Genomic DNA, 26,888 nt, shown 5'->3' with positions numbered 1-26,888 from the left:
GAAAAGAGACTAACATCGAAGCAGTAATCCTCTTTGGAGGTAGATTAAAGGATTGTAGAGAGGAATCTTCAGACTTCTCCCTAAAGAGGCCAAAAGTAAATGCTCACATGGTGTATATTGTTATTATATTTACTAAGTCTTGGATAATACCATTTTTAGCATTTAGGAATTTGAGAGTGGAAAGGGAAAATGGAGAGCTGATTGAACTGTGATCAGAGAAGACAGTTAATCCTGGATACATTGGATTTACATCTTTTTTGTTCTAAGACAAATCTGGGGCCTTCAGAAAGGCATTGTCATCTGGGGTGTGAGACTGAAGTCTTAATAATTGTTTTTAGTTATCACTGTTAATTTGGAAGAAAGTAGAATGGCAAAAAGTGCAAGTAACTTTATCATTAATTAATATAATAGTTTTGTTCAGGTTCTTTCTCTTTCCTTCCATTCTCTTAACATTGTTTTTCAGTTCCTATATTTTCTCCCTAAGGTTGCCCATGACCTTAATGAAAAGGTTTCAAACAAATTTTTAGAATGCCGAAGGGAAATGGTGTGCCTGGGTGTCAGTTGAGTGTTTGACTCTTGCTCTCAGCTTGGTCTCAGGGTCATGAGTTTAACGCCCACTCCCAGCATACTTAAAAAAGAAAGAAAAAAAAAAATGCTGAGGGGGAAGATGACTGCTGTCTCCAGGCTTCCAAGCCTAAGCCATGTCTTCCCATAGGCAGTTTATCTTTGAGGTTTAGATGGTGAGAGTGGAGGGAGGTGTGGTGGGGAAGCCACCTTTGTAACTTTTTTTCTGAGTGTTTTAGGGCAGACTTTGCATTTCTTAGATATTATAAGTTTTTTGAACCTGGTGGCTTATAAGCTAAAAATCATGGAACAAAGTCATTACAAAAAAAGAAGTAGAACTATTATTTCTACAAAGCTGTTTAGTATTTTTCATATTCTTTTTTTTAAGCATAATATTTTGCAGTAGTGATTTTCATAGCTTAAGCCTCTGAACCAAAGTATAGAATTATAAAGTAGAGGTTATTATAAAATACATTACCAGTCCAGCTACATGATGACCTTATGCATTACTGTGGAACCCTAAAAAGGAAGGACTTTCAGGTCTGTATTTATTTTTTCCTTCTAAGTCTTAAAAATGACAGGTTGTATATGCCTTTTTAAAGGTCAAACTGTGATTAAAGACCTAATTTTACAAATGGGAGGGACCCACTCAAAGCTCTAGCAGTACCGACATCAACCACAAGATGGCTTCGCTGCCTTAAAATTCAAAGTGAATGCCCTTTCACCATCAGTCTAGAAAATTAGACGTTTTTCAAAAGAAAAATAATTGTAAAAAGCTTTAAGTTTTAATTTAAATAAAATTATATCATGTTTTATGTATGTTAATTTATATTCTGGCAAATAATACAATTTGTCAGCGTTCCTTCTGGTGAGTTATTAAAATTAAACATGCACTCTTAAGTTTCAGAACAATGGATTACTCTGAAATATTGATTTTACTTTGCTTTATTTACAAGTGTTTATTGGCAAATATTAGTAGAACTTCTGTGGAGTTTAAAAATGACTGTACTAAACTATATACAATAGGCAAATAACTCTTCTGATAATTGAAAAACAAACTGTTCACCTTTTTTTTTTTTTCTTTTTTAATTCTCCCAGAGAACAAAAAGCTAAAAAGGTGAAGGATAGAGGTGTGGAAATAGGCTAATGATACACTAGTATAAGGGTTACCTTTGACAGGGGTGGGGTCCCCACAGTGTTTTCCTCATATTTCATTTGCTATAATTGCTCTGAATGATTGAATAAGAGAAATTATGTCCTGTGCTACATACTTCGATGTATAAATTGATGCTTTTCACAGGGGATCTCAAGTTTGGAAGAACCTATTCAGGATTATGTCTATTTCTCACTTAATAAGCTTTTATAATACTCTGTTTTTAAAATGTCTGAGGAGTAGAAACTTTTAGGTCGTCTTCTAGTAAAGGTACTACCATATTTAGGATTCAGAAATGTTCTTTTTACTGTTATTTATAATTTTTTTTTTACATTTATACTCTCGCTGTATGTGAATATAGCTTGAAAAATTTGAGCTAGGGATGAGGGACTACCTTTGCAAAGCTGTTTTTCCAGCATTTCTAGTGCATTTGACTTTTTTCTTGATCTTTTTTGGTACAAGCTTCTAACTTACCTAGGAGAGCCCTGATTTTCAGCAAATTCTTCTTTTTCTTCTTTTTCTCCTCTCCTTACTGAAAATCTGTTCTGCTATATCCAGTGTTAAGCAGTTTATATGCACTATCTTTGTAGTCTTCAGAAAAACACTGAAAACAGAAATGATTACTGCCCTCTTTTTACTGCAGAGATGAAGGAACTTAACTTCCTTAAAATCTGTCTATGCTTCCAGGCAAACTATTTATTCTGCAAACCCCCATTCATATTCCACTTCTCTCCCAATTTTCTTGACCCCTTTTGAGCAGAATTAATTTTTAAGCATCAGTATTTCCATTGCCCTTTAAACCTGTATCTGCTTTTACCACGTAACAAATTTTGTCATAGTTTTAAAATGCATAATAGAAAGACGACAGACTTTGGTATAAGACAGATCTCAATCTGAATCCTAATTCTCCCTCCTACTAGCTGAATGACATCTGGCAGAATACATTACCCTCTGCTCTCAGTTTTCTCATTTAAGATACACAAGTGATCCTATCACACTTTGTGGATCTGGAGATAAACTAAGGCAAATTATTTTGAAGACAAAGGGAACACTGTATTTATCAAGGAATTTTGAATGCATATTTGTGCTAAGTTCAAGGGATGCAGCGATCAACAGGACAGCCCCTGCCTTGTTGGAACACATAACCTAATGAGAGATCAAGAAACTTATGTGTTCATGTAGTGAAATCAATATTATGTCAGAAGTACTTGTGATGAAAGGGCAGCTGTCTCAGCTTGGTGAAGTGGGGAGGTTGCTTTTCTTGCTAGACTATTAGTTTTTAGAGGTGTGTTTCCCAGTGAGGTAATAGTAGGCAGATCCCCATTTGGGGGCATATTTAAAATTTTAGGAGAGGAGAGTGATTGTGCGTATAGGTGTATATATACACACACACGTTAATTATATATATCACAATAATATATATTATATAATACTATATATATACGATATATACAATGAAAAGGTTTATTGTACAAACTATAAAAAACAGCTTGACAAAATCTTGACTGATAACAATACATGGAAGATAAGTATAGTGGACATTTGTGATTCCTAGAACCTGAGTTATCTTTGTGTGTGTGTGAGGGAATGTCCCATCTTTCCAGTCATGGTGGTGAAGAGAAGGAAAATGCCAGACACATTTTCTGCAGCCTCCATTGCAACTATGCCATGCATATGTACCTCAGCTCTGCTAGTCATCTGTAGCCTCGATGGACTTGGGCTAATCATTCAAATAAGCAGGAACCATAGTGAATGCTCTCTGCTAGTGGTAGAAGCTACAGCGAGTTTGAGTTTCTACGGTAGTAGCTGCAGAGGTCCTGGGGTAGGTTTCTAGGGCCAGTGAGGCTGATGGAACAGGTGTACACCTAGATGCTTGGAGTGTGTTGGGTCCCATTCATTAGAGCTCATGAATGCTGATTGTCAGCAGGTCTTCCTAGTTAAGAGTTCAGTAACATCTTGGTAGTGGAAATCAGCCATGGCAGTTGGCAGATGCTACAAATACTAAGGCTTCTTCTCTCCCCTCCCCATCCAGGAACTGTTGTTTTACCAACACCATGGCCACTAAACCATTTCTATGGTTTGGTTATGAGTGTTTTTTCTCTCTGTGTAGGCAACAGACCTAGTTCTTTAAGTCTCTTGATATTTCTGTGAACTACCCAATGTCTTCATTTCAAAATATATTGTAAACTATTTGAACTATTTTAATGTAATATTTAACACATACAAACATATATGCTTTAAGCTTAATAATAAAGTGAGCACATCTGAAGTCTCAGCCTGGTAGAACTAGAACATTACAGCACCACTCTGCCTACCTGGGTGTCCTAGCTCTTCCTCCCTCCCACACCAAGAACAGATTGTTGTGAATTTTGAGTTTAACTTTACTTTTAAAAATATTTTAGTCATATGTCATTGTTCATGAACAATATATATTTTTATTTTTAAGCTTTATAAAATGTTAACATACTGTCTGCTGTAATTTGCTTCTGTCATTCAGTGCTCTGTGTCTAATAGGTGTCCATGTGGCATATATCTATTATGCATTCATTTTTCTCTTTTATATAATACTAAACTGTGTAAATAAAACTTCAGTTTACTTATTCTCCTGTTGATGGATATTTAAATGCTTTTCTTTTTCTTTTGTTTTTATAATAGATGCACTACTTTTAGGAACAAATTTGTGTATTTTTCTTGATGCATGTTTGTAAGAGTTTTTCTAGGGAACATAACCAGGGATTGAATTATGTTCTAGCGCTAAGCCAGTATTGAACTTTATAAGATTATGCCAAATTATTTATTGAAGTAGTTGTACCAAATTTGTATTACCTTCAGTAGTATGTGTGAGATACCATTAATCTCCATCATTTGTGGCACTTGAAATGATCAAATTTTTCTAATCTTGTGGTTGTAAAATATGTTACTCTTCCTTAGGCTATTCTGTCCTTGCCCACCCCCACACTGGTAGACATTTCAGAATCAAGTTTCTTAAAAGATGTTGGAGTTTTGGGGCACCTGAGTGGCTCAGTGGGTTAAGTCTCTGCCTTTGGCTTAGGTCCTGATCTTAGAGTCCTGGGATCGAGCCCCCAGAACAGTCTCTCTGCTCAGTGGGGAGCCTGCTTCCCCCTCTCTCTCTGCCTGCCTCTCTGCCTACTTGTGATTTTTCTCTCTGTCAAATAAATAAATAAAATCTTAAAAAAGAAAAGATGTGGAGTTTTGATTGAAATTGCATTGAATTTGCCAATCGGTTTTTAAAAAATTTTTTATTAACATATAATGTATTATTAGCCCCAGGGGTACAGGTCTGTGAATTGCCAGGTTTACACGTTTCACAGCGCTCACCATAGCACCTACTCTCCCCAATGTCCATAACCCACCACCCTCTCCCTAACCCTCTCCCCCATAGCAGCCCTCAGTTTGTTTTGTGAGATTAAGAGTCTCTTATGGTTTGTCTCCCTCCCAATCCCATCTTGTTTCATTTATTCTTTTCCTACCCCCAAACCTCCCACGTTGCCTCTCCACTTCCTCATATCAGGGAGATTATATGATAGTTTTCTTTCTCCGATTGACTTATTTTGCTGAGCATAATACCCTCTAGTTCCATCCATGTCATTGCAAATGGCAAGATTTCATTTCTTTTGATTGGTGCATAGTATTCCATTGTATATATATACCACATCTTCTTTATGCATTCATCTGTTGATGGACGTCTAGGTTCTTTCCATAGTTTGGCCATTGTGGACATTGCTGCTATAAACATTTGGGTGCACGTGCCCTTTGGATCACTACATTTGTATCTTTAGGGTAAATACCCAGTAGTGCAATTACTGGGTCATAGGGTAGCTCTATTTTCAACTTTTTGAGGAACCTCCATGCTGTTTTACAGAGTGGTTACACCAGCTTGCGTTCGCACCAACAGTGTAGGAGAGTTCCCCTTTCTCCGCATCCTCGCCAGCACCTGTCATTTCTTGACTTGTTAATTTTAGCCATTCTGACTGGTGTGAGGTGGTATCTCATTGTGGTTTTGATCTGTATTTCCCTGATGCCGAGTGATGTGAAGCACTTTTTCATGTGTCTCTTGGGCCAGTTAGTTTAAAGACAATTGATATCGTTATGTTACCATATTATCAGTGAAATGCTTATAAGGTGCCTCTGTGAACAGAAGAAAAAAGCCCTAATACATAGCATTTGTACTGTTTGTAGCAAGAGTATTATCACCAGGGCTGATTATAAGCTACACCATGAAATCACTGATGTCAGAATTGGGAAGATATGTGCATAATAGGGTCTTGTGAACTGGTATGAGCTGCCTCTAGCATACACCTAGATGTATCTCTTCATTTATTTAGTTTTTCCATAGTTTTATAATTTATGAAAGTATAGAGGTCTTGTATCTTTTGTAAGCTTTATTCCTGGAGTATTTTATTTTTGCTGCTGTAAATGGTGTTTTTAAAAAATTACTAAATTTTCTCTCTGATAATTGTCTATTGATCTTAAATTCTACTAACTTATACATATTATTCTTAATATTTTATCTGTATATTCTTTTATGCTTTCTTTGTAAATTTGCCTTTTGTTGACATTTCACATGAGTGCAAACAGTGTATATACTCTCTTGTATCTGGCGTCTTTAACTTAGTGAATGTTTTTGAGGTTAATTTGTCAGTAGTTTGTTTCTATTTATTGCTGATTAGTATTCCATTGTATGGATATACCACTTTCTTCTTTTCATTTACTAGTTGATGGATATTTAGACTTCTCTGCATAGTTCTCTTGTATTTTTCCACTGCTGATGAAAGTAGGTTGAATGTTTTTATTAATATTATCTCTTAAGTCACTGATTGGCATCTTTACTCTCTGCTTCTTGATCAGTCCTGTTCAGTATCAGTTTCATTAGCCTTTGTGAAGAATCAACACTAGTCTTTGCTAAGCTTGACTTTGTTTGTTATTTCATTAATTTCTCCATATTATCCTCTTTCTTCTACCTTATTTGAGCTCAGTCTGTTCTTTTCATAACTTGTTAGTTTAGCTCATTAATTTTCTTCTCTCTCTTCTAATACAAGCTATATAAATTTTTTAGACCAGGCTTATTATTTTGTAGTCTGTTTTTGATAATTCCAAATTCCCCAGGCCTTGGAGACTTAATTTTTTTTAATTTTTAATTTTTCTATGATTCTCATGCTTTATGGCTTGTTTCCTTATGAGTCTCTTGATATTTTCTTGTGATTTCATGTTTCTTGATCTGTCTTTGTGGGAATTCTGGGCACCTGAATCAGCAGTGCTTTCTTCTAGAAGGAATATCTGGAGGTAGTGGGGGTGCTATGAGGTTTTGGCTAAGGTTAGTATATGTGCTGCCGAAGCGAGCACTTGGCTAAGGTTAATTTTGCTACTTTTCCACTAGCCCAAAGTTGAGGCTCTCTCAATTGCAGGGTTGTTACTGCCAGAAGCACACATAGATCTTCTCTGGCGGAAAATGTCCACTAAATTGAGATTTACTGTAGATGCCTGAACGGATGATGTGACCAATGTTCTGAAATTTCTAACACTGTATACAGATTAATCTTTGTTTTTTATTATTTTCATCTAGAATTTATATATTTTTTAACTTTGGGGTTGCCCTTGACACTAGTTGGACACAGATTTTGAGGTTAATTTTCATTCATTATAGTGGATGCCTTTAGATGATTTTATTTATTTTTTTAAAGATTTATTTATTTATTTTAGAGAGAGAGAGAGAGAGAGAAAGAGAATGCAGAAGCAGGGGGAGAGGCAGAGGGAGAGGGGAAAGCAGATTCCCCACTGAGCGTGGAACCCAAAGCTGGATTTGATCTCATGATGCCTAAATCTTAACCTGAACCAAAATTAAGAGTTGGATGCTCAACCAGCTGAGTCACTTAGATTCAGAATTTAAAGTTAGGATTTATAATCTTAGAACTATAGCATTTTATCCTACTATTTGTGTTTTATTTAGGTCCCATACTTCTAGTATTTTGTTTACTACAGAGTATAATAAGCTGAATTTTGTAAACATAAATGAAAATATTCATTATATCTGTTGGCTTACATATAGAACATTTCTGAATTGTGGAATAACTAATATTAAGGCTTGATAATTCTCCTGGAGAAGTGACCATGAAAAGATTGTAGACTCTTCTAAGAAGAGTCTAGTAAATAGTACCTCCTTTTCTGCTTTGCTTTTGAATCAGCTGAGAAGTAAAGTGTGGGAGATGTGGGCCAAAATATCAACTTTATTATTAATGAAAATTACTTTGAAAGATGTGATTTAGTGAGAGAGGCGAATGGACTAACTGAACCACAAACCAGACAGACTTAGACACTCCTTCACAGAAGTGTCAATCCAGTGAAGAGCCTGAGTAAATACCTCAGAGTTCCTAGCTAGATCCCAAGAAAAAGAAGGGTCAAGATGAGCCCAGTTTGAGCCCAGTATATATGGTATATTTTTCCCAATCATATAAGTCATTCCATGAGTGGGTATATTCATTTCCTAAGGTTCCTGTAACAAATTACCACAAACTTGGTGGCATGAAACACAAAAATGTATTCTCTCACAGTTCTGTAGGCCAGAAGTCTAGAATCAGTGTCTTAGCAGGGTTGTAGGACTCTGCAATTCCATAAAGATACATTGTGATCTGTATTTCATATGACCAAGTTAAGGTGCCCCTGTCATGCTGTATAAGAAATCCTAGGAAAGTTTAATTTCTTTCTTACTAAGAATTAAACAGAAGCAAAAGTTTTCCTGTCACAAGTCAATGGATGTGCTCCCCCTAAAATACATGTGTCTCACTTTGGAACGCATAGATCTAGATCATCGATCAGCTAATAGAACTTTTTGTAGTGATGTAGGTAGTTTATATCTGTGTTGTCCAGATACAGAACATTTGAAATATGGATAATGTTACTCAAGAGTTGAATTTTAAATTTCACTTAATTAATTTAAATATATATTTAGGTAGTCGCATATGGCTCAACAGCACAAGCTGTATATTCATTAATGTCTAAGCTAAAAATATTAGGAGTAGAAAAATAAAAGAGAATGGGAATATTATAATAACTATAACCTGTCTATGGTTTAATTTAAATGTCCTTATTTTAATGACATTAACAAAGAAAAAGAAAAAGTTCATCCTGAATTCGCAGCTTATCTGTACTTAGTAAAGACTTTGGACTTGTTTTAAGTTGGAATTTTTTTTTGTAACTGAAAATTCGATGAAATTTTAGTCTCTTTTTTCTAATTATATTCTTTAGGACTAAATATATATCAAAATTATTTCTCTTTGGCAAAATACTAGTAAATATGAAGTAGAAATTTGTTAATTTGGGACATGCTTACTCAAGAAATTAAGTGTAAATGTTTGTCAGTCATTTCACATTTTTCTTTGCTGAAAATATAAATCACATTATTATGCACAGAAAGTTTTTACTTAACACTATGTAACAAAAAAGTAGCCTTTTTTTTCCTTTGTAGGTATGATACTACTGAAAGGTATAATATTTTATTATGTAGAAAATATCACTTTTTAATAAAGTTGTTTTTCAGCCATGTAAACAGATTTTACCAGCATTTCTCAATTATATCAGAGGCATTTTGTTATATAAAATTTTTAAGAGCTCATCAATTTTATTTTTGGCTTTGATTGAAATGTGACCAGAGAGAGCATTTCTTCTCTTTAGTGCCAGGCATGTAATACAACATTAGATTTAAATTTACTTAAAAAGATAATGTGAAAATACATCCAGTACAGCTCAAACTTTTTGAAGTTTATATTGTTAAATTTGGGGGTATTGTATTCTTCATTAATGCCAGAAGAGGGCGTACTTTAAACCTGCTGTTTTTAAACAGTATATATTCCTTCCAACTGGTGGTGTTACGTTGATGTCCTTTAAAAAATTACCAAGTTCTTAGGGATGCTCGGGTGTCTCAGTGGTTTAAGCCTCTGCCTTTGGCTCAGGTCATGATCCCAGGGTCCTGAGAGGAGCCCTGCATCCAGCTCTCTGCTCAGGAGGGAGCCTGTTTCTCCCCCTCCACACTCCCCTGCCTCTCTGCCTACCTGTGATCTCTCTCTCTCTGTCAAATAAATAAAGAAAGTCTTTTAAAAAAATTACCAAGTTCTTTAATTCCAGATTGTACCTTAAGGTACAAGGGAGAAGATGGGGGGGGTGCATATGAATAATTTAGAGCACGTAATACTAAAAAATCTATTAATACACCTTTAATCCAGAAATATAACTTGGTTTTCCTCAGGTTTTCTCATTACTTTCTGAAAATGCATTCAGAATTAATGAATTCAGGAGACACCTTTTGAAGTTTTATCTTTAAATCACCCCAAATCCTGATGTATATTATGTAATTTTACTTTTGACCTTATTTAATTGAAATTATTATAAATCATGAAGTATGACCATTAAGGAAGAGGGAAACAGAATAAATGAAAAACAAAGCCATGGCTAGAAAGTGATATTTATTCCTTTGTATTTTGACAGCTTGAAGGTCCATGTGTTTTGCAAATTCAAAAAATTCGCAATGTTGCTGCACCAAAGGACAATGAAGAATCTCAGGCTGCACCAAGAATGCTGCGTTTGCAGATGACTGATGGGCATATAAGTTGCACAGCTGTGGAATTTAGTTATATGTCAAAAATAAGGTGATTAACACTTTAATTTCTGTATTTGTTGCAGTGTGAAGGTGCTATTCAAAATGGATTTTGTTTTACGAATTTTAGAAAGAAGTAATGAACTATTATAAGTGCCTGTTATGATTTTTCAAAAGAAAGTAAGGAATTTATATTTCTACTTCATCTGTATAGGAAAATAGGAATGGAGTTACTCTTTCCTTAAATGTTAATTACTTTAAAAAAATTCAAGGTGGCTTTGTATGAAAAGTAATCATTTCTGTTTTTTTTTTCAGTAAATTTTAGGTCAGAAATTTCCAGGAACAATTTCTCTGAATATGTTACCATTTCTTCTTTAGCAGTTGTGTCCACCACACTAGAAAAGTTTTATAGACTAATGAATTTTCTTAGGAAATGATTGAAACTAGAGACATTTGCCCTTCTACTTTCTGAGAGGACAGGGAACTCCATAAGGAACAATTTTCCAAATTCTTCTTTGGCTATTTTTATGAGAACTTTTTATTTTTATTTGCATAAATTTGATGTGTAACATTGTGTAAGTTTAAATCGTATAGCATTTTCCTTTGATAGCCTTATATATTATCCCTATTGTAACAATATTTATTGCATTGTATAATTATAGCATAATATTGTCTGTGTTTATTAGACTGTGTATTAGATCTCTGTGGCTCATTAAAAATTGGTACCCTTAAACTGCTTTAATCTTATCCCTCCCCACCATTTCCTGGTAGCCACCATTTTATTCTTTTTACAGATTTAACTTATTTGGATTCCACATATAAATGATATCATATAGTCTTTCTCTGTCTGAATTATCTTGCTTAGCATAATAGTTTAAGGTCCATTCATGTTGTGGCAAATGGAAAGATATTCTCCTTTCTCATGCTGAATAATATTCCATTGTATATATATACCACATCTTTTTTATCCATTCATTCGAATTGTTTCCAAATCTTGGCTATTATGAATAATGTTGCAATAAAGATGAGAGTATGTATTTCTGGTCAAAATCCTGCTTTCATTTCCTTTGGGTATATACCCTTTGGAATTGCTGTATTATATGGTAGATCTATTTTTAAGTTTTTGAAGAATCTGCATATTGTTTATCATAGTGTTTGAAGCAGTTTACATTTCTACCAACAATGTGTGAGTTCCCTTTCACCACATCCTCGCCAGTATCTCTTGTCTTTTGTGTTCTTGATGAAAACCAATCTAAGAGAAGTAAGGTGATAGCTCATGTGGTTTTGATTTGCATTTCCCTGATGAGTAATAATGTTGAGTAGCTTTCACCTGCCTTTCGGTCATTTTGCTGTCCTCTTTGGAAAAATGTCAGCTTAGTTCTTCTCATTTTTGAATCAGATTTTTTTTTTATTATGTTGACAGAGTTCTTCATATATTTTGGATATTAATCCCTTATCCAATATATGGCTTGCAAAAATTATCTCCCATTCTGTACATTTTCTTTTCATTTTGTTTCTTTTTGTGTAGAAGCTTTTGAGTTTGATGTAGTTCCATTTACTGATTTTTGCTTTTGTTGTTGTACTTTTGGTGTCATGTCTACAAAATCATTGCCAAGACCAATACTGATAAGCTGCTTCTCTGTGTCTTATTCTAGGAGCCTTAGGTAGCAAGTTTTATATTAAAGTCCTTGATCCATTACAAGTTAATTTTTGTGAGTATTGTGAGACAGGAGTCCAATTTCACTGTTATGTGTGTGTTTCTATGAGAAACTTTTTAGAGTTGGCATTCCTGTTGGGATGGAGAAAAGCAATGAGAAGGAAGGGGGAAATGTTTTCTTTAACATCAGTGTCCTCACCATTCAGTGTGAGCAATTTTCCAAGGTGGGAATTTTCATTGGACATTTGTAGTGGTGTTCTAAATGCTCATGTTTGCTGCTCTAGGTCCTTTGAGCTTTCTCACTTAATGTAAACTCCTAGACCATATTTCTCTCCTCAGTGAGCATTTAACAAGTGTTTAGCATCTGCTGTGTTCTAGCCCCTTTATCTGGTGCTAGGGCACAGAAATTTAAAAAAAAAAAAAAATTAGATTTTTGCCCCCAAATAGCTCCTCTTCTAATGATGCAGGCACATAAGCATATAAGTTATAATAAATATGTCAACTAAAAGGATTAGGAGTTGGGATGCCTGGGTGGCTCAGTCAGTTAAGTGTCTACATTCAGCCCAGGTCATGATCTCAGGGTCCTGGATGGAGTCCCACATCAGGCTCCTTGCTCAGCAGGGAGCCTCCTTCTCCCTCTGCCTGCCATTCTCTTGCCCTTACTCTCTCTCTCTCTCTCTCTCTGACAAATAAATAAAATCTTTAAAAAAAATTTTTGAAAATAAAAAAAAGAATTAGGAGTCTAGAAAATTTACTCTACTGGGGGGAGCCAGGAATAAGACCTAAAATATGAGTATTTCAAGACTAGTGAGGGGGGAATAGTGCGTGCAGAGATATGTTGTCCCGAAAACAAATGAGTGAAAAGTTCCATTTGGAAGAGCTTTAGTGATTTGGGGTGGTGGTATATGGGAAGAAATGTGATTGGTTGAGGCCTCTAAGCCATGCTCAATAATTTCCCTTCTTTTTATTCTTTCTTCAATCTGTATCTGCCTCTGGTAAAGGGAGTGTCTTTCTTAGAAGATACATATTTGTCTAAAATACTGTTTTTTTTTAAAAAAGATTTTATTTATTGAAAGAGAGAGCACAAGCAGGTAGAGCAGCAAGCAGAGGAAGAGGGAGAAGCAGACTCCCTGGCGAGCAGGGAGCCCAACGTGGGGCTTGATCCAGGACCCTGGGATATGACCTGGACTGAAGGCAGTCACTTAAACAACTGAGCCACCCAGGTGCCCCTGAAATGCTGGTTTTTATATACAAAGCAGGTTTTATTGATTTTGCATTATGGTTTTGTTGTTGTTGTTGTTGTTTTAAGTAGGCTCCACGTTCAGCATGGAGCCCAGTGCAGGGCTTGAACTCACAACCCTGAGATCAAGACGTGAACTGAGATCAGGAGTTGGACATTTAACTGACTGAGCCACCCAGGTGCCCCTGTTGTCTTTTTGAAGAGTGGAAGGGTTCCTACTTTTGTGGTGAAAGACAGCCTCTCCTCCTTTGACAAATTCAGTCAAACCCCCTACAAAGGAGTTCACAAATGATTCAGAAAGACTTGCTGTGCAAGACTTGACTTGTCTGATTTTACTGCTCTGTAGTTCTCTGAGCTAAGTGAAGACATAAGATCGTCCAGGAAGGAGGGTCCCTTATGTTGTTAACTGTTTTCTTTTGTTAAATTTATTGCAATTTGACAATTGAAAAAAAAAATACTACCTCTTTCTCCTTGACTCATCATCCAAATAGCATGCTACTTTTGTTGCTGTGAAAGCAACAGCCTACAGAAATGTTTTTACATGTGAATATCTGGGAGACTTTTATCGAAGTAATTGGTTAGTGGTTAGCTTAGAAGCAAAGTAGAATAATTCAGTAGAGAGGATACACCAGGATCTGATACTGACTGTGTTGTCTTCAGTGCACATTACATTTCTTTGGGGTGCTTTTTTCAATTCTTCTGTTCTACTTCCTGATTGACTTCAACTTTTAAACACCCAGTTCTCACTGTTTTTATGTTTATTTGTCTTGTTATATAGCTTTTTAAAAATTGCATTGAAGAGAGAGTAGAGGCATTTTGGGGTGCCAATAAAAATAGTAATTAAATAAAAATATGCTCTCTGAATAAGGGTTAGTTAGGGCCTTGACAGCAATGTATATATTAAAAATTATATTAAAATTTTAACATCTATTTATCCTTTTGTGGGCATAGGACTATCATTTAATCTGGTGAGTGGGAGTTTTTACCAGTTATCCTAATGAAATTTTAAGTACATCTTCAAATAATTTGACAATTTTTTCTCTTAACCTATTAAGGAGAGTTTGAAAAAGGTACAGTCACTTCATACAAAAATTAGTTTATCATTTGTTTTCAGATTAGCTTTTAGTTTTCAAGTTATATTATCACAACTTAAATGTCCCTGTAATTTGCATCCAGTCTTTTAAGTTCTTATGTAGTTTCTTTTATTGCTAATTTATGTTTCTAGATTTTCATTGCATTTTTCAACTTCATCAATTTGTAGGAAATTATTGGCTAAAAATGGTTTTGAAGTATAAGTCCTATATAAATGATACAATTCAGTAATTAGAGTAGTTTCTTTAAAATAAAGAAACTACTAGTTGAAACTTTTTTTGATACAGAGTTATGAAGATCTGGATCTGCTGATTGCCTAAATTGAGAAAAACTTCTTCACTTAGTGTAACTGTATTCAACTGTTGCTGATACTGAAGTCTGAAAAAATTTGTCCTTAGTTATTTACCACCACAGAGCTCCCCACTTAAGGGTTAGGTTAGGCATGGCTGTTCATGACCATTTGTTCCATGAATTACATGTGATGACAAAACTTGAGATCCTCAGAATAGTTTTTACCAGATAATGTCTTGCTTTCTATGAGATCTTTGAGGCTTTAAAAACAGGTGGATTCTATTTCTTCTTGTTAATAACTGTTTTAAAACCATCTATTTTTTTTTTAAAATAGACCGATGATATTGATGCTTTCTACTGATTTTGCTGTTGCATATATCAGCACATGGTGAATATCCTGAGCTTTAAAAATGTGGACAACGTGAAACCATTTCAGACTTATTTTCTAAATTTGTTCTACGTATTCAAGAATGGACTTTACTCCTGTTGAGAGTACTTTATCCCTTGCCGCATATGCAAAGAAATGGAGTGGGACTCAGTATCTGTGCTTTTATTTTAGGATAAATCTCAGTAATGAAATGGTTCCTTCCACTATTTCTTCTAACAGACAGTTGGTAGGGGTATAAACATTTCCTCTCTGGTTTTTGTAAAACGGATCACGGTGTACTGTTTGCCTTAAGTCTAATAATATTTAGCCTATTACAGACAAGTTCTTTTAAGATAAAACTGAATTAAACAACTCATTTGATCTTTAACTAGATGGTTAACAAAAAAGAGCATTGTTTATATGCATTATGGTAGCTCATAAAGATGTAAAATTTCTAGGATCATTACTAGTCAGATATCTTTTTGTGTACTGAAACTTAATTTTGTACATAGTATATCTTTGCAATGCATTGTCAAAGCTCAGAGGGAAAAATGACAGATCTTTTCTTTGTACAGCATGCTGTGTACAACATGAGAAGGTACTTTCATAACTCTTATTTACAAATTTCTGAGGTGTGATTTTTATTGTCCACATTGTGGGTTTTGTTGTTGTTGTTGTTGTTTTGTTTTGTTTTGTTTTTAATGGGGAAACTGAAGTTCATTTGTCAGTAAGGTAAAAAGTGACAGCCTTGGACCTGGTCTTCTGACCTCTTACCTATACATAATCTATTTGCACTGTATAGCCAGTGTCTCCTAAAAAAAAAAAGTGTTTGTATGAGTGTGTTTTGAAGAACTTGACCAGATTCAGGACAAAGTTTGAGTTTGGGGAAGGAGCTTCAGTGTGTTTAAACTCTTTTTTTTTTTTTCCTCCTTTCTTTAGCCTGAATACACCACCTGGAACTAAAGTGAAGCTCTCAGGCATTGTGGATATAAAAAATGGATTCCTGCTCTTGAATGACTCTAACACTACAGTTCTTGGTGGTGAAGTAGAACACCTTATTGAGAAATGGGAGTTACAGAGAGTAAGTGTAAACTAAGAAAAATGGCTTGAACTTTTAAAAAAACTTCACTTTTTTAAATTGCATTCTGTGCTTTAAGGAGATTGTCCCATAATGAACAGTAAAACTAGTCTCTTGTGTCAGAGTTGAATCAAATGGAAGACAGTAATCTTTACAGAAAACTATCTACCTTTATCTTAGTATATTCTTTGTCTTGAGCAGATGTCATTTTTCAGTATTTACTACATTTTATTACGTATTTTAAAAAGTAATTCTTTACTGACAAGTTTTCAAAACTCCCAAGATACCATTTATAAACTATGTATAATGTATCTGTGTATAATTCTGCAAAAAAACCCCAGTATTTGTGAATATACATGTATATAATGTGTATTTGTCTTAATTCTTAACATACAATCACACATATATACAACTGAAAGCAAGTTGTATGTATAGATTTTCACATTAATGGAGAGATCATTATTATCTTGTCTTCCTAGGCATGTTAATTGGTGTTTTCCCCATTTATATTGGTGATATCTTCGTTCTCCTAGTCATCTAGGTTATCTAGTGATTTTTGTCTCTGGTTTGCTTCCCGTAATCAATTCTGTAGATCCACCACAGTCAGACCTTAAATTGGTCCTTTGCTCTCCAGGTCCATTGCTGTTGCTATAGTTTGTTTGTTTGTTTAGCCTATTTTTTAAATTTTTAAAAATATTCACAACTCGATTAAGTCTTTTGCATCTCTCGCCTGAACTATTGCAGTAGCCTTTTCGCTGGTCTCTCCATATACCCTTTCACCATCTTCTAATTTATTGTATTTATTTCTTCACGATTATCTTCCTTCAGCGTCACTCAGAACACAGCATACCCTGCTTTTATTTCAAATGCCTTAATTTGGCATTCAAGGCTGTTTACAATCTAGCCCTGGTTCCAGTTTTCCTTTTTAACTTTCTAAATTATTTTACATGGATTTTGTTCTAGCCAAATGGAACTACTTACTCTTTCTTTGATTCTCTATGCTTTCCTCAGTTATACTTTTGGGGGAAAAAGCTTTCCCCACATTTATATTATTTATCTTGTCTTCTTTCTCCTGATCCCTGCATGGCCAAATTGTTCCCACACTTTTATACCCTGGTCAAATGCTTGCTTCTTTACCAAGTGAAATAGTTTCTCCTTATGAAATTCTTGGACCATTTTATTTGTATCAGGAATCATATTATTTTTTACTTAACACTAAAATTATGTTTACTTAACTTCTTTAATAGATTGCAAGCTTTTTGAGGTCAGAATTGTTTGTGCCTTTGTTCAATTCCTTGAATATTTATTGAACAGTTTGTAGTATTGTGCTGGACTCTTGCATCAGTATACCATGTAATCCTCCTAACAGTCTTATGAGGGAATATTATGTCCATATAGATTAGGAAATGGACTTAAAGAACTGTTAAATAATGTATTTTATGATTAGAGAGCTAGTAGGTGATAGATCTCAGACTTCCGGTATCTCTAACATTCCACAATCATTATAACAAATGATTGTGGAATGAGTAAGTTACAAAGCCCATAAAACTAACTACTCTTTGATAAAATTGATGTTCTTATGCTACCCTCAAATCTTGCCTGTTACCTAGAATGAGCCAAGGGGCCTAGCAATAGAAGCTTTTGCTATTTTATGATACATTATTCTTTTCTATTTTCATAGTTTCGGGAAGTAAATAGTAAAGAAGTTTAGGGATTTTTTTTATTCCTTAGGATTCATTACTTAGATAGTAATGTGCTGCATTTAGGCCTGCAGTACTATGCAGTATAAGATAATGTTCCATAACTGCATTGTTTAGTTTAAAATGTTCAAAAGCAAGTAATTCAGAAGTGGCTTGATACTTTTATATAAATAGCCACATTTATGAACTTTGAATTTCCTAGAGAAATCCCACCCATTTCATATCACTCTATTCACAAGTTAATAAATTATTTTTTTATTATTAGAGACTTTAAAAAATGTGATAAGATGCTCTCAAGTCAGACCAGTACCTTAAATTATTTACGCAACCCCAGCCAGAGAACTACTTCACTAACTATAAGTCAGTTAAATATTTCTAGAAACTTCCTCACCCCTAGAACATACACTACACATGCATGCACACACACACACCTACACACACAAACACAGTAGTAGTTTGATAGTTGTCCTTGTAATGTTTTATTATATTATGTTTGCATTTTGTTTCCTGAAAGCTGTGTTATTTTTCTTGTTAGGAGGCAATAAAAATTTACATTAAAAAGCGTTAAAAAAAATCTTAATACAATTATAGTTCTCTTTGGTTTCATGGTTGTTGTTGCTGTTTTGATTTGGTAACCATAGTGATATAGAAACCATGGAGAATTCAATTACTTAATAAGTATCTGGCAGGTGGTACACTTAGAAATTAGATGTACATAAACCATAGAGTTAATTTTGAAAGAGGGCCCTAACTGTTTTGTAAAATAAATAGGGGACATTGGGCAGTATTTATTTATTTATTTAAGATTTTATTTATTTGACAGAGAAACAGTGAAAGAGAGAACACAAGCAGGGGGAGTGGAAGAGGGAGAAGCAGGCTCCCAGCTGAGCAAGTCCTGGCTCTATCCCAGGACCCTGAGATCATGAACTAAGTGGAAGGCAGACACTTAATGACTGAGCCACCCAGGTGCCCCACTGGGTGGTACTTAAACCATGTGCAGGGGTTATAGCTATAACAAATTGGTATTAGGTGATGAAAAGAAAAAAAACTCAAACCTCAAAATGTTTTGTATGTTGGACAAAGACAAGTTCTAGAGATTTCTAAACCAGATGTAATTTACCAAGTAATGTCGTTTCGGTAACATTTTAGTGTCCCTCAGCCTGTCTGTTCCCATGACAGATCTGGGTTAGTTATTTTCTTTGGTATGTATGTATGGTAATGTATACATTAAACTTTGACATTTTAACAATTTTAAGTGTAAAATTCAGTGGCATTGAATACATTTATATTGTTAATACAACTATCACAACCATCCATATGTAGAATTTCTGTCTTCCAGAACTTAGACTGTATACCCAAGAAATAAAGTCACAACCCTCCTACAGCCACCCCTGGTCTCTGGTACTCACCATTCTACTTTCTGTTCTTATGAATTCAACTACTCTAGGTACTTCATATAAATGGAATCATAGGATATTTGGTCTTTAGTGTCTGGCTTATTTCACTTGCATAATGTTTTCAAGGTTCAGCCATGTTGCAGAATGTGTCAGAATTGTCTGGCTTTTTAAGGCTGAACACTATGCCATTTGTGTGTGTGGGTGTACACACATTTTCCTCATTCATCCATGGATGGACATTAGAGTTGTTTCTATTGGCTAATTGTGAGCAGTGCTGTTATGAACTTGGTTGTACAAATATCTTTTTAGGTTTCTGCTTTCAATTCTTTTGGACATGTAACCCAGAAGTAGAATTACTGAGTCATAGGGTAATTCTGTGTTTAATTTTTAGAGTAACTGCCATATTGTTTTCAGCAGTGATTATACCATTTTATATTCCCATCAGCAATGCACAAGAGATCTGATTTCTCTACATCCTTGCCAATCATTTTTATCTTATTTTTATAATAATCATCTTAATAGGTGTGAAGCGAAGTCTCATTGTAGTTTTGATTTGCATTTCCTTAATTCTTAGTGATATTTAGTAGCCTTTCATAGGCCATTTGTTTATCTTCTTTGGAGAAATATTTAAGTCCTTGTCTGTTTTTTTTTTTTTTTTTTTTTTTTTTTTAAAGATTTTTTTTATTTATTTATCAGAGAGAGAGAGGGAGAGAGAGCGAGCACAGGCAGACAGAATGGCAGGCAGAGGCAGAGGGAGAAGCAGGCTCCCTGCTGAGCAAGGAGCCCGACGCGGGACTCGATCCCAGGACGCTGGGATCATGACCTGAGCCGAAGGCAGCGGCTTAACCCACTGAGCCACCCAGGCGTCCCTCCTTGTCTGTTTTTTAACTGGTTTGTTTAGTTTTTTATCATAGGAATTCTTGGTATTTTCTGGATATCGGTTCTTTAACAGATGTATGACTTACAAATATTTTTTCATATTTGCGGGTTGCCTTTTATTCTGTCAGTAGTGTCCTCTGATGCATAAAAGTTTTTAATTTTTTTTTCAAGTTTTTAATTTTCATGAAGTTTAATTTCATGGTTTTTTCTTTTGTTACCTGTGCTTTTGGTGTCACATCTAAGAAATCATTGCTAAATCCAGGGTCCTGAAACTTCACTTCTCTGTTTTTTTTTAAGACTTTTATGGATTTGAATTTAGTATTTGATCCATTTTAAATTAATGTTTTATATGACACAAGTTAAGGGCCCAATTTCATTGTTTTGCATGTGGATACCCATTTTACCGGTATCATTTCTCTCCTTCCAATGAATGGTCTTGTCCACCCTCATCAGAAATCATTTGACCATATATGCAAGCAGGGGTTTATGCTGGGTTCCTTATTCTTTTGTTCCATATGTGTGTCTTTATGCCAGTACAATGCTATTTTGATTATAGTAATGTGTGGTAAGTTGTATACTTGAGAAGTGTGAGGCATTTTTCAGATAGTTATGGCTGTTTACAGTCCCTTGAGATTCCATATGAATTGTAGGATGAATTTTTCTATATCTGCAAAAAAAACTTTTTGGGATTTTGATAGGGATTGCATTGAATCTCTAGACCACTTTGAGTAATATTGACATCTTAACAATATTCTTTCAATCCATGACCACAAGATATTTTTACATTTACTATAATCATCTTTAATTTCTTTCAGCATTTTTTATAGTTTTCAGTTTCTTAAGCTTATCCCTAAGTATTTTTGATGCTATTATAAATGCAAACTTACAACTTGCTCTTGTTTTTCATTCATTCTGGTTCTCAGTAATGACTTCGGGGCATTCATATGTTGGTTTCTGGAGCCTCTTTTCTCTGCAGGTTCCTCTTTTACAAAACTCTGCCCTACCACTTCAAGTTGCATCAGCCTGCCTGTGTTATGAAATTCATTTTCTCAGTGTTGCTCTCTGTGCTCTCTATCTGCATCATATTTCTGAGCAGAAATGCTGAACTCATCTTTTTTTCTTTCTTTCTTTCAGGGATTATAGTCCTGCAATACTTATTGTCCTATGCTTTAAAACAGTTGTTTCTTACATCTTGTCCAGATTCCTACTTGTTTATAGAGGGAGATGAAGTCTGACTTTTGTGCATTTGTCAGAATGAGAAGTAGAAATCCCATGTTTGAATTATATAATGTATATTGAGAGATGGCATTATTAGCAGCTTATGTGAGCTTTTTGAGGAAATTATAGTATAAATTGAAATGATTGATTTTTGAAAAATCCTATTCTTATATCTAAACTGAAGCTGAGAAAAGGACTCTAGATAATTGTATGCATTTGCTGTTTTTTTAAAGTAGTTTAAAATCTTAAGTATAGCTTGTAAAGAAATATGAAATTCCTATACTGTTCAAAGTACTCTGCTTAATCAACTGAATATTATTACTGCCTTTACTCTTAGCATTCTTTTTTCAAAGATTTATTTATTTATTTGAGAGAGAGAGAGAAAAAGCGTGAATGGGGGAGTGGCAGAGAGAGAGAGAGACACTCAAGCAGACTCCCCACTGAACACAGAGCCCAATGTGGTGCTCCATCTTATAAGTTGGACCATCTCCTAAGTTGGACACTTAACCAACTGAGCGAGTCAGGCACCCCTAGTCTTAGTATTCATTATATAAATTACCTAAAATGCATAGCATTCTTTATATAATTGGGGAACTCTAGAACATGTTTGAAAAGTGCACATGTTGATTTTTTTAAAACTTCTTTCCATCCACTATTTAACAACATATTTTAAACATAGCAATTTCTAATGATAATTATTAAAGGTGCACAAAAAAATTTAAAGTTGAAAAGACGTATTAAATGACAACTAGTGTTTAACAGACATTTGTTAACATCTCAAAAATAAAACAGATAAGAGGAATTGACTGAAAGGAGTCCTTCAGATGATTCCTTGTGATGTTTTCAAAAGATTTTATGATGTGAGAAATTGTTTTACTAGGAGGATCTTTTTTCCCCATTTTTATAATGCACTGTTATCTCTGTAGTTTTAAATGCAAGAAGGAGATAAGGAAACTGAAATTGGTGGGGTTTGGAAGCTTATTTTTATTAAAGAACAGTGGGCTGATTACTTCTTCAAAGTATAAATTGATTTGAAAAACAAGACTTTATTGAGGGAATTTTACCATAATTTAAAGTAACCTCCATATCAGGAACTATAATAATATGATCTCTTTAAATAATTAGAAATCACTTTTATCGTAAGTATCCCTAAGAACTGTTGCTAATCACACTTTGACACCAACTGTATGTACTTCCACACCAACCAATTCTCCACTTCTCTATAGACACCACATGGATATCCTAAAATTTAATTCAGTTTTGACACTACGCGGAGTTAATACAAGACCCCACAGCTTAAGGACTCAATATCACAAGATTTGTCCACCACTTCAGATGCCAGTTGCAAATAGTGGATCCCCAGGTTGCCCGCACTTCAGTCCCGTGTGATTACGAATTGGGGATACTCAAGACTCCCTGCTCAGTTTTGATAATTTGCTATAATGGCCCACAGAATTCAGGGAAACGCTTTACTTACTGTTACAGGTTTATGATAAAGGATATTAACAAAAGATACAAATGACCATCCAGATGAAGAAGTACAAGGTCTAGAAGGGTCCCTAGCTCAGGAGTTTCTGTCCTTCTAGAATTGGCTGTGTTCTACCCTCCCAGCACAGGGATATGTTCACCATCCTGGAAACTCTCTGAACCTCATTGTTTAGGGTTTCAGAGGAGACACATTATATAGGCATAATTGACTAAACCACTGGACATTGGTGATTAGTTCTTCTAATTTAAATTACTCTAAGAAGGTCTTCTACCTTCTTTGCTGTTGTTGTTATTGTTGTGTGTGTGTGCGTGTGTGTGTGTGTGTGTGTTTACGTTTTTTTTTATAAACATATAATGTATTATTAACCCCAGGGGTACAGGTCTGTGAATTGCCAGGTTTACACACTTCACAGCACTCACCATAGCATATACTCTCTCCCCAGTGACCATAACCCCACCACCGTCTCCATATCTCCCGGCCCCTGCAACCACCAGTTTGTTTTGTGAGATTAAGAGTCTCTTATGGTTTGTCTCCCTCCCAGTCTCGTCTTGTTAGTCTTCTACCTTCTAATCATATTATTGGTACCTCTAGCAACCAGCCCCCATCCTGGAGTTACTGGGGGGACCCATCAATAGTTGCCTTGTTAGCATAAACTCTGGTATCCTCAAAGAAGCTTATTATGAGTGACAGAAAATGCTCCTCTCACCCCTATCACTCAGGAAACTCAAAGAGTTTTAGAGCTCTGTTCCAGGAACTGGGGAGGAGGACCAAATATATATATATATATTATCACACTATGTTGTTTGCTAATAGTTTTTATGTCTAAAAATTTATTTTGAAGATCATTTCCAGGTAATGTTTGTCTGTCAGAATATAGTTTTAATATGCTTTAAAGTAAAATTCTTATTACCAATGTTTGTTGTCTTGAATTTACCCCTTGTTGAGGAGGGTTTTGTTTTGTTTTGTTCTTTTTAACTAGTTTAGTTTTCCTTTTATGGGAGCAGGTTAATAGGTGCTTCTGAAAATTGTATTTGAATGTGTAGTTTAGTATGGGGAGGTGAGAGGAGAACGTTTGTGTAGTTATTGTCTAATTACATAAAATATTTTATGTAGTTTGAAATAATTTATAGAAGGCTTTTTTTCCTGTTCTGTATAATCTACTAAAGTAAGTGGATTCCTGGTACATTGTAAATAGTATAATTTCTCTTTTGTGACTCACTTTTCTCACAGAGCTTGTCAAAACACAATAGAAGTAATATTGGAACTGAAGGTGGACCACCTCCTTTTGTGCCTTTTGGACAGGTAATGACTTTAATGTTGGCAGATGAATTTTAATCAGCAAAAAATTGTTTTTCATTTGTATTGAAACTTGTTTAGTTTTATGCTGAACTATTCATTTAGAGGTCATGGGAGTTATGTGGAAATATATTAAATACAGAAATTTAATAATTGTGGAGTTTCTTAATTAAATTATTGGTGTAGATTCTTTTCCCAAGAGCTTGTTAACCCAAAGATTGAAACAATTAAGAGGCACACCTGAAGAGCACCAACTTAGAACTAATTAAGATAGGATGGGGCGGCTTTTTTTTTTTTTGAGAGAGAGAAAGAGAGAAGAAATTCAAAAGTAAGAGGACAAATGTATGCTGTAATTTCCCACTTTGTCATGGAAACACAGAAGAGAGAGAAAATGAAAGTGTCAACAGAAGGATGAGACATAAACGTGAGAACGCAGAGGCACGGACGGGCCTCATTGCACTCAGTGGGGCCTGCTGTCCCAGCTGTCCTTCCCTGGATTCTGTTCTTCTGCCTCGATCCAAATACCCATCTCAGGCGAGAACTTAATATCATTTCTATTTGGTGCTTATTTTTTTAACAACAGCAGCCCTGATCCTTCTCTCATAAATGCTAAAAGTGTGCAACTTCCTGTTTTTCAACCCAGCTTCTGCAAAATGTTACATTGAAGTAACACCTAGGCTGGCGGGTATCTTGGGTCATCCTGATTGTACTCAGCGTCAAATTGTATTCACAACAGTCTCCTGCAGCCTTTCCCTACTTTATCCCTGCTGAGTGTGAGAATAATACCTGTGGCAGCTTTTTCTTTACTTCATGATGGCACCAGCATTTAGCTGTTAGTAATCTGCCTTGCATTTGCTCTTTATTTTTCTTCGAGAGTGCTAGTTCAGAGTGAAGATGAGTTGGGGACACAACAGGTAGGAAACAGAGCTACATCATAACAGTTTTGGTTTGGTTTGGTTTGTTGTGAAAAAAACATCTGGCTGATCAGCAGATAAATGGGTACAGTCAGTTGACTGGCATCCTCTTCCAAAAATATTTTTGTAGGGTTACCTCAAAATTAAAGTCATTCATGCATCATGACTATTTTGAAAATACTTTAAAAATATGCCAATTTTACCATGCTTTGGAGCCAGGTATAGTCAAAATGAAAGGAGGCATGATGCCCTATAGTCTGACCCATGTTGATGCTGTTCTCTCTTCTACCAATGTAGTAAACCTTCAGAATGGAAACAGAGCATAAACAGTCTAATAATTGGCATTTGAATCTAATAATACATGTTTGCAAGAATTTGCTTTCCTCTTAAACATTTTGGTGATAATATTTCTTTCATGAATTGCTGAGAGAGACTTATAATAGATTTTCAAGATTATGAAGAGTATTTTTTAGTTTTTTAAATTAGGAAATATAATATAAGTGATGGTTTCGATCATATTATTTTTTATTAAGTCCATTCTGAAAAAATATTATTCAGTTTACCTTAGCCTTGTACATGGGTTAAAGATAGATAATGCTGGATGTGTTCTGGTATCAACAGGATATATTTATATTGCTGAAAATCTGTATTTGTTTAACATATTTGTTTGAGAGCATGTTTTCCTTTTTATTATTAAATTGAGACAAGGTTCATTTTATAGGATTTTTACTGCGAGGATTAGAAGGGAGAGCAGAACTCAGGGCTTACTTTTAGGCAGTGATAGCTTTCTTAATTTATCTTATGAAACTAAGAATCAAAAACTTTGTAGCCTGATTGAGAGAACAGGTACATTTTTAGTTTTTGGTTTATAAGTTCAGAGACAGCTCTTTATATTTAAAATAATCATACTACTTAAAATAATCCTCATATGCATATTATGGCATAATATAGAAATCAAACTCTTAATAAAAAAACGACCTTATCTCTTCTTGTACAGTAGTATAGACTGTTTGAAATTTATAATTGTTTCACATTTCAGTTGTTTCAAATGCAACTTAAATCTCTTGGTTCAATATGTATTTTAAATATGTGCCCTATTTTAGATAGCCACATATTTATGTAGCTCTACATTTTATTTACCTGTTACATTTATTTAAAAGTCAATTTAATCACTTTTCTACCTTTTTTTTTTAATCTGTGAGACTTACAGTTTTATGAGCTCTCAGTTGTCAGTGACACAAACAGTTCTTTTAAGGTATTACTTTCTTATGAAAAACTTGAATCTCTTTTGGAAATACTAAAGTGTTTTGTTTTTATTTATTATTATCAGAAGTGCATATCTCATGTCCAAGTGGATAGTAGAGAACTTGACCGAAGAAAGACATTGCAAGTTACAATGCCTGTCAAACCTACAAATGATAATGATGAGTTTGAAAAGCAAAGGACTGCTGCTATTGCGGAAGTTGCAAAGAGCAAAGAAGTAAGAAACTAAATCATTATAAATTTATTTTATTTCTTGTCAGTATGTTCTATTTAGGTTACTCATAATCATTATTGTCTTTACATGTAAGGTAACTAATTCAACAAACTTTTGACATTCTTCTTGCATATTTTATCAATAGAAATGCCACAGTAACTTACACATTTTGCTCCTACGTTCTTTCTCTTAATCTCCTTAACAATTCTTTTTTTTTTTTTTCTGACAGAGAGAGGGGGTTAGAGAGGGAGCATGAGTCATGGGGTGGGATAGGGGGAGGAGCTGACAAGGGAGAGGGAGAAGCAGACTCTCTGCTGAGCAGAGCCTGATTCAGGATGCAGGACTGGATCCCAGGACTCCAGGACTCCAGGACTCCAGGATCACTACCTGAGCTGAAGGCAGACATCTAACCCACTGAGCTACCCAAGCGCCCTCTCCTTGACAATTCTTGCTAACAGACTACCCTTT

The 26,888-nt window shown here is 34.9% G+C and overlaps 1 protein-coding gene across 2 annotated transcripts in view; it reads left to right on the top strand.

Moving 5' to 3' along the window:
- TDRD3 (tudor domain containing 3) overlaps positions 1–26,888 on the top strand; it is a 165,248-nt gene that overhangs the window by 66,919 nt on the left and 71,441 nt on the right. For both annotated transcript variants that reach the window (XM_032314337.1, XM_032314336.1), the window contains exons 4-7: positions 10,217–10,377; positions 15,912–16,053; positions 23,964–24,035; positions 26,274–26,423. In XM_032314337.1, the coding sequence (XP_032170228.1) occupies positions 10,217–10,377; positions 15,912–16,053; positions 23,964–24,035; positions 26,274–26,423 (525 nt within the window). The remainder of the gene's footprint in view (positions 1–10,216; positions 10,378–15,911; positions 16,054–23,963; positions 24,036–26,273; positions 26,424–26,888) is intronic.

The sequence above is a fragment of the Mustela erminea genome, chromosome 15 (assembly GCF_009829155.1).
Source record: "Mustela erminea isolate mMusErm1 chromosome 15, mMusErm1.Pri, whole genome shotgun sequence".
NCBI lineage: Eukaryota > Metazoa > Chordata > Mammalia > Carnivora > Mustelidae > Mustela > Mustela erminea.
Note: the sequence above shows the minus strand (reverse complement) of the source record. Positions and strands in the feature narration are given on the sequence as shown.